This window comes from Gavialis gangeticus, unplaced genomic scaffold (assembly GCF_001723915.1).
Source record: "Gavialis gangeticus isolate Ggan-Ray unplaced genomic scaffold, GavGan_comp1, whole genome shotgun sequence".
NCBI classification, from domain to species: Eukaryota; Metazoa; Chordata; order Crocodylia; family Gavialidae; genus Gavialis; species Gavialis gangeticus.
In genome coordinates this window covers 78,058,343-78,067,501 of record NW_017729025.1, presented here as the reverse complement: position 1 = coordinate 78,067,501, position 9,159 = coordinate 78,058,343, and the positions used below count along the sequence as shown (strand labels likewise).

General features: G+C 37.4%; 1 protein-coding gene across 1 annotated transcript in view; it reads left to right on the top strand.

Moving 5' to 3' along the window:
* Positions 1 to 4,493, top strand: part of EMC7 (ER membrane protein complex subunit 7) — a 20,502-nt gene extending 16,009 nt beyond the window's left edge. The window contains exons 4-5 of the mRNA XM_019518970.1: positions 172 to 252; positions 2,318 to 4,493. Coding sequence (XP_019374515.1) covers positions 172 to 252; positions 2,318 to 2,470 — 234 coding nt within the window. The 3' untranslated portion in view covers positions 2,471 to 4,493. The remainder of the gene's footprint in view (positions 1 to 171; positions 253 to 2,317) is intronic.
* Positions 4,494 to 9,159: the final 4,666 nt, after the last annotated feature.

Sequence of the window (9,159 nt, the reverse complement as noted above, 5' to 3'; positions counted from 1 at the left end):
GAGGTTTCAAAACACTGAGATCCTTACAGCAGACTCTTCCTTCTTTTGGGTTACATCTGGGCCCACAGATGTCTTCATAGGCAGAGTTCTAATTGCATTTTAATTATAAAAAAAATCATAACCATTTTGAACTGTGATTTCTAAGCTAAAGAAATATTTTTTTCTGTGTAGGTGATGATGATGGTTCTTCCATTACTGATATTTGTATTATTACCTAAAGTTGTGAACACCAGTGATCCTGATATGAGGCGGGTAAGTAGTAAACTCAGTAGGTGAAACCTTGTGGTGATCAATGGTAATGAAAAGTATAGGAGAAAAAGTTGATTTTTTTTGGGAAGCATTAATAGACCACTGTGTTTATTCAGTAAAAATACAGGTGCAAGTTAAGTTATCAGTTCTAGTATTTCAGACCAATGAGTCTACACATGAGTCTCAACACAAAATTTAAATTGTTAATTAAGTGCACCTAGAAAAGGTATTGTAACTTATATTTTTCCAGAACTTCTATAAAAAAACTCTACCTGCTTCTTCTGCTTCTCTTATAAGTCTCCTAATTTTTGTTCTTCTAAATAGGTTGATCAGAGGTTTACAAAATACTCTATCAAGTATGTTTTAAGAGGCTAAAATGCTACTGTTATCTTCACCTCCTGTCACTCAACCAAAAATGCAAGGCTCAGTGTACTATTTAACTGCTTTAAACTGTGACCAAGGCATTGATGATATGGAATCTTAATGTAGTCATTTACATTTAAGTGATCTTAATGTATTGTCCTTTTACCATGCAAAATGCCAAATAGCGGAAGGCTAGGACAAAATGGAGATTCAAGGTGTTTACTAAATGTTTTCTGTTGTTTAGAAATATGCATTGGCTGTCTTTGGGTGGCTTCTGCTTTTGGGATTCACTTGGTTCCAACTCTTCTTCCTCTTAATGACCACTGTCTTCAGTAGTACTTTACAGGTGTTCAGGCATCTTTAAGGAAGGACCTTTAAAAACAGTATTGGGAGATGATTAATGTCTCTAGTTTAGTTTAACCTTAATAGAAACTAAAATGCGAGTATAGATAAGTTGAATATGAAATACCATTACGCTAGAACTGCAGAGATTGCATTAATAGAAGCTGTTGTTCCTTTGGTGCATGCCACCTATCCTTTTGTGGGCAGATGGGCTACTCGCACAGTTTTAATTTTTATTAACTGGGTAATGGTGTTCTTATTAATGAAAAATTCCAGATGGTAAGGGACTTGATTTCTATTGAAACAACTTTTAGGCACATGAAGTGTAGAATCTGTGTTAAATTAAAATATGACATGCTTTTCACCAGCACCCTCCCTACAGTGTAAAGTTCAAATTCATTCACTGATGAAGGAGATTTTGTATTCTCTTCAAAAGTTTGCTTTTTTTCCTGTTCAAACGGTTCACATATTTTTCAAATACATTAAAGGGGATTATGTAATAGCTGTGCTTCCCATACAAGCATTAAATACAAACAAAATATCAGCAAAAGGCTACTCAGTCGACTTTTTTGAATACCTCATACTTGAAAAACATTTTAATGAATATTGAAATAAAACGGTTTTGGATGTTTGCCTTTCATTTTTCTAATATATATATAAAATCTTTCCTTAACACACATCGTATTACACTTTGGAAATATAATTCAACTTTCTGTTAATAAAATTCTTAATTTCCTTTAAAGAAATAAGTGTTTTACTCTCTCCAATTGAAAGGATATTTACACTAAACCGACTAAAGTGATACTAGCCACAGAGAGAGAGATGGCCTTGCATGAAGACTTTTTTTGGACATGGAAAAGGAAGAAGTTTAAGTCTGCTATTAAAAGGCATTAGATCAAAATAAAATAGCAGTTCATAAATTGCTGACTGCAGGGCATTCTTGAAATTTGTGCTAGACTTTCACTAAATACCAATTTTTGTAAGCTGAGTCATGTCTGCAAAACTTTATGCAAAGTTTGTAAGAGGACAGAACTTAATGACTTAATAAGAGCTTACATGAAAATGATAAAATAATAATATTCTGAAGATCACTTTTAACTAAAATACTCTGCCTTTAAAAATGACCTGTAAAAGCTACTTAAGATGTGGTTGTCTTGTCTATACCCAGTGCTTCTAGTACTTTTTAAGTTCTGTGTGTAGTGGGAATTTGGCTGCGATTGCATAAAGAAATTAGTGATGTGTCCCTATCTATAGAGACCTATTGCACAGTAAAACTATGATGGATGGAAATGCTAACTTATTCACCTGGTATTTCACTTGAATTTTCATGAGTTTAATTTTCATGCCTAATTTTTACATGCAGGAAATGGAGCAGTCAATGAATATGCTGAATTCCAATCATGAACTGCCTGATGTTTCTGAATTCATGACGAGACTTTTCTCGTCAAAATCTTCTGGCAAGTCTGGCAGTGGTGGTAGCAAAGCAGGAAAAAGTGGTCCTGGAAAAAGGAGGTAGTTGTTTCTTCCTCCTTGGCCTGAATTTGCACAATTATTTGTTACGTGGTATCATCTGTATGTCTTGCAAAGTTAAAAAGCCACTATTGTAAACCTTATCTAACATGACAAATGACCTGCTACTACTGTTGTATGTGGTGTAGCTTTTTTTAGTGTATTTAAGCTGTTTTGTACTAGGCAGCAAGCAAAAGAGGACCTGGCTTCAATACTCTATCTGTGTAAAGTTATTATTATTGATACTGAATTAACTACTTTGCTCTGTAGAGAATGACATTAAAGTAATTAAATTGTATGAAGTACTATACATTACTGAATAAGTCTTAATCCCAAGATTTCAGTATGTGTAAAAAGTGGTTGCAAAGAACCTGGAGGCCACTTTTAAAAATGGACTTAATATTATTTTATAATCTGTTCACTTCTGAAATGTATAAAACTACCCTTAAGCTCTGTCAGGTTAATTCTGGATCCCTACTATTCATACAATAAGAAACATAGTTCAGGTCCTTCCATTTATACTGAATGCATTTTTCCCCCTGAAATATAGTTGGGTCTTGCTGGTTTTCTTACTAGGTGTGGTATTAGTCTGGCCAGTTATCAGACTTGAAGCCAAGTACAAAACTTTAAAAGCCAACTTTGCTACTGTATTTTCAGTTTTACTCCCATGTTTATACTGTTCCCATCAAACAGTATACTAGAATATAATTACATTATAGCGTTTGTTGGGCTATACACGGTCACTTGGGACAAATTAGTTTTTTATTGTGACATGATAGGCTGTGCTATAGTTATTCATTCAATTAATTTATTCTGAATGAAGGGACTCTTCAAGCTACTCTGTTACATTTGACAGATCTCCACTTAATGAACACTTGTATGCTTAAAATTTAAGGAACTCCTGTTTTATCTCCTTAGTGCCTCTGTCTTTCATTTTTGAGCTCTGTCATGAATAATTATCTTGGGCTAAACCAAACATTTACTGTGATATAAATCCTGTCCTGAACACTTTTTTTTATTTATTGGAAGAGCTCAACATGTTAGTTAGTCTTAAAATACCTATTTCAGTTGGTTATTCTTTTTGCAATTCAGCTTTTCTCATCATTCACTAATGTCATAAATAGGAGCACCCATGCAATAGAAGGTGTAGCTGATATCAAAACAGTATTTAAAGTTTGGTCACTATGAAACCGAAGCAGAGTCAATCCTGATGCTCATTTGCTCAAAAATTTTGATAGGTATTTTCCAAACTGCAAGCTCAACAAGTGTTTATGAAGATGGATTTATCCAGTCTCTCAAGTTTTTAACATTGCAGCATCATGAAATGTATGTTGATGGATGCTTTGACTTGGTGAAAACATGGTTTAAAGTACTACTTAGCTGAAAATTGCTGATTTCAACTGTGCTTGAAATAACAGAGCTGATTAAACATTCAGTTCACTTTTCCATCTGTCCACTCACCTATTAAAGGTTAGATTTTAATAAACATTAAACTTAAGCAGCCAGTAGGCAGCAGGAGGGGAAAACATCAATTATCTTATGGTACACATTTATAGCTGTGAAACATAAAGGCTAGAAAAAATAAATACTTGTTCACATGATCAAGTTAACACTTAAGCTGTGGGAAGGAAATAAACAGTGGTGTCTTTCAGCTGAGCTTAAAGAGTTTACAGTCTTTCAAAAGGAAATGGGGGGTAGTATATTTATTTTACATAAGAAAAAGCTCTTTGTGACAAGTATTCCAATATTGCTTGGTAACAGAAGGTTGCTGAAATAAGGCCTTAGCTGTTCCCCAAATTCACATTGCTTCCATAAAAATTGAGCTGTAATATGCTAAACCACCTGCCACAACAGCACTTTAATAAAGACTTGTAAAAATACATGGAATTTGCTCTTGCAGTGGGTGAAGCTCTGGACGTACAAAGCAGGGTTCTAGCTGTGGGATTCCCAGTATGCCCCTAGATACAAAAGCCGTGGTTGGAGGAACTGAGGATTTCTCTCAGTGAATAAATAGTATGATGGTTAACTTGTATTAATTTTTGGTTTTAATTGCACTTGTATCAGCAATTGAAAATATGAACAAATAAACCTTCTTCTGTTGAGGTGGAGTAAATAGAATTTTCCAGACTAGTAATATCCCTTCTTCTTTCCATCATGTCTGTTGGGGAACTTGTTGTGGTTTTTCCTTTTATTTAGTTTATTCTTGGAAAAATGAAGTTCTTCCTTATGTTAAAAAATATAAGAAGAAGAAGGTGGCTAGGAGCTGAGTACAGGGTAGCAAAGCTGCTACAGGAATCCTAGAGATCCAGTTGAAAATGTGGGAGAAGTTGGGTTCATTATATAGCCTACCTGCTTAGAGAGATGGATGCTACCAGCCTTCAGTTAGTTTTCACTTGAAGTCTCACTCGCAGTGTCTTGGAGGGTGGGGATGGCTGTCTGGAACTGTCATTACCCCTCCAGTGGAAGGGCATCAGCTCCCTGCTTGTGAAAGTGGTTTGAAGAGACCATGCTGCTGTGCTTCCTTCAACTATGATGCTCGGCTGACAGAATGCAGAGTATAACTTGCAATACCAGTACTCGTACATTGGGAGTTGCTGGTATACAGAGATGCTTCTACGAAATATTTCATCCTCTCTTCAGAGTAAGATAGAAAGCCAGTGTTTTTGGGGGGGAATCTTCTTAATGACTGAGTGGGGTTTCTGATTTTTTTTTTTTACATAGGGAAAAAATAAAGAAGGGTGATGTTTCTGTTGATACTGTTCCCAGAGCATCTTGGATGTATTAAAGAGGGCCTGGATCAGGGATGGGCCGGATGTGGCCCACCAGGCCATTCTATCTGGCCTGTGGGGCCCCTAAAAAATTTAGAAAATTAATATTTTATGATTATTATATTAAAATATTTTATTACATTAAAATTATCTGCCCCTGGCTGCCTGTGATGTGGCCCTCAATGGCTTGCCAAAACTCAGTAAGCAGCCCTCTGCCTGAAATAATTGCCTGCCCCAGGCCCGGATGTTAGTGAGGAGTGAGTTTTGGGAACGTATGAAATGGTTTTGCCCAATAATTTACCTGTGATGTTTCCACTCTCCAGATACAAGGTCAAACTGTAAACGTTTATGCTGTTGTTTTATCTTACTGGGATTTAAATAATGAAAATATTTGTGGTTGCCCTCAACTAATCTGTAAAATGGGGGTGTGAATACATTTATCTACCTCGGAGGGTTCCCTGAAGATTGCTTGTAAATTCTTCAAAGAGGACGGGTGGTTGTGGTCAGAGGTGGGGTGCCGCGGTTCAGGAAATAAGTGTTCTGTGACCTGTTGCACAGCTTGTACAAACTTTATTGGATTTCTGTGATTTGGTTCCTTATCTGTAATATGTGATAAATTTTTCCTACCTCATACAGGTATTTGTAGGGATAAATTCATTAATAAATATGTTGTCAGATAATATGACAGAGCACAATAGGAAAAACTAATAAATGTGTAGGCTTAGTTTCTCATGCTATATAAATTAATACCTATTACAGTTTTCACATTTTGCATCGTATAAAATTAACCCTTTAACCACAGGCTGAGATTTCCAGTTTAGTCGAGGCAATTTAGATATACATCCCTTTTAATTTAGTAAAAGATGGTCTAAATTCCTAAGACTTTGAAATTTGCAACCTCAGTGGGTAATGGGACTGTGACTGCTAAGAATTGTATGTAATAGACTGATGATAAAAACTAGCATCTTGGATTTCCATTTATTCCTACACAAAGTAGGACTTAAGAAGGAAAAAAGGAAGCATTCATATAACTGTGATATCTTAATTGTTTTTAGAACTATAAATATGTAATGCATAAATTGTCACTGAAGTGCATGAGACTTAGGAGTCATATTCAAAGAGTTAGTAGGAAAAAAAATGAATAAGCATCAAAAATACAGAAGTCAAAATTGTATCTTTGAAACTGAATTGCTATTAGCAGCCATTTTTGTACTGTTTTATGTATGTATTTGCCTGCCTTTGTTCATGGGACACTGCTAGCTTAAAATAAAAAAATCACAATTGTTAAGCTTGTTTTCCAGTTACAGTTACAAATAACATCTGCAATTACGATAACTGGAAAATGAGGGGGTTTTTTGTTTACTTTTTGTGAGCTTGATCAGGCTTTTAGAGGTTTTTCTTTTTATAATCCACTTTCCACTGTTTTTTTCTTTTACAATCTTTTGCTTTTTATTGTTTGCATGTAATTTTCACACACTAAGGAATGGGAGAAAAGCATAAAAGAAAATAAAAAGTGCTTGTAAAACCACAAAAGCTTTGTTGAGGGAGTCAGAGCTACATAGATTCATAGAAGTGGGGTTGGAAGGGACCTTGTAGGTCACCAGGTCCCACCTCCTGCCCTGAGCAGGGAGAAAAATCGGGCTCAAATGACCCCAGCCAGGTAGACGTCAAGCCTCCTCTTAAAGACCCCCAGGGTAGGAGCCATCACCACTTCCCTTGGACATTGGTTCCAGGTCCCAGCCTTCTCTTGCAAAGGCTGAACAGGTTAAGGTCCCGTAGCCTCTCTTCGTAGGGTCTGCCCTGCTGTCCCCGGATCGTGTAGATGGCCCTCCTCTGGAGCCTCTCGATGCTGTCCACATCCCTCCTGAAGTGCAGCACCCAGAACTGAACGCAGTACTCCAGCTGCGAACTGACCAGTGTCGCATAGAGGGGGAGGATCACCTTCTTGGACCAGCTTGAGATGCATGTGTGGATGCGTGACAAGGTGTAGTTAGCCCTACTGACAGCGGTATCGCATTGTCAGCCCATGTTCATCTTGGAGTCAACAATGACTCCCAAGATCTCTCTGCTACCGTGCTCTTGAGAAGGGCTTATAAGTGTGCTGTTGTTTCCTCCTGCCCAAGTGCAGCACCCTGCACTTTTCAGTATTGAAACCCATCCTGTTTTTGTTAGCCCACCTCCATAACCTGTCCAGGTCCTGCTGTAATCTGTCCTTCCCTACTAGCATGCCCACTTCACCCCAAGTATATTACCATGTTCTAATTTTTCTTTATTGTATTGACTAGCTTCAGCTTTACAGTGTTTCTTTAATTCTCTGCTACACGTCATATAATTTATGAATCATTTATAAAATATGCAGTCACCCACCACTTAGTGCATATGTATAATTTATAAAAATACATTTAAAACCGATGTCTCTTTCTCTGTAATGTTAATAAATAATTCTAGTCTAAATATATTAGCAAAAATAATTATACAGTCATCTTAAGCCTCAAATCACATAAAGTCCTAATTCTGGCTACTCTTTTGCAGTGTGAGTCTCTAAACTTTTTATGCTGAGGCTAACGCACATTGCCTTGGATATACACCATTGTGCACAAGCCAAACTAAAATTTTCTCTCTTCCCTAATTAGAATGTGATCTGTCATAAAGTAGAAACCTTGGGTAACAATAAACAAAACTGTGTAGCCTGCAATAAGGGTAGATTTGCTTAAAGTTTGGTGGCTGCAGAGCTAAAATTCACTGTTTTTGCTGGATAACACCAAGATTGTTTTTTAAGGTACTAAAAGAACTATCAGTGTGTAAATAATACATCCTAGATAACCTTAATTTTACATCCCCAGGTTTCAAACTCTCCAAAGCAGTATGTGCAAAGATTTTTGAAATGATAAATTAAAAGTCTTATGTGATACTAAGTGGGTCCCCTAGTATTTTGTGATTCTAAGTGACAGAAAAGGCCAAAAACTAAAGGTCAAGAAAGGCTAAAAATGAGCAGCAAACTCTCAATGATGTTACCTCTCTTTCCATTCTGTTGTAAGGGCATGTATTGTGACTGGAATTACCCAGTGAATGGTGTGATGATGAATGTAGATTTGAAATGATTAATCACATAGCTAACAGGTTAGGAGAGAGATTAAATAAAGAAAGAGGTAGATATTTTTGAGTTTCAGATAGACTAATCAGAGAATATGTTCTAATGCAAAGTGGCATTCAAAAATAATAGGGGAGATTTAGGTACTCAAAGCACAAACACGGGGCAAAATCTGTTTGTCAAGTGAGGGAAATAATGCATGAATTTGAGAAAGATTGACCCTTTAAACTCTTTCAATCTCGGATAAAATTTGATCCGAATTTGGGGATCTACAAAAAGAAAATGTAAATCTTAAAACAATATTGTGCAAGTGTGCAGGGGTGTACAATGAGAACAATTTAATGAGCCAGCCTCATTGCTGTGGGCTGGATTCCATGCTACCTATTAGTTATTTAAGTATGCTTCTAATCCAGGGGTGGGCAGAATCCAGCCCGTGGACTGTATCAAGCCTGTGGCAGACTCCATTTCCTAGCAGCCCCTGCCCACATTGCTGCGCCCAGTTTCCATGGAGACCCCCAGTCACAGCAGTGCCATGACAGTGCAGGGCCAGGGTATCCATAGAAACCAGCCCCAGCACCTGTACCCGAGCTCTAGACCATGCTGTCACCACTGCAAGATCCTAAGCCCTGGAACAGCTCCCTACCCGGCCGTACACCCTGCCAGCACTGCTGGGTCTAGTCTTTATGTGAACCCTAGCCCCACGCTGTCATGCCGCTGCCATTACTGGAGTCTCCATGGAAACTGGTTGCAGCGATGCAGGCAGGGGCTGCTGGGAAATGGAGTCTGGATGCTGGTTGGATCCACCATTTTTCCCACCCCTGTTCGAATCCACTCTGC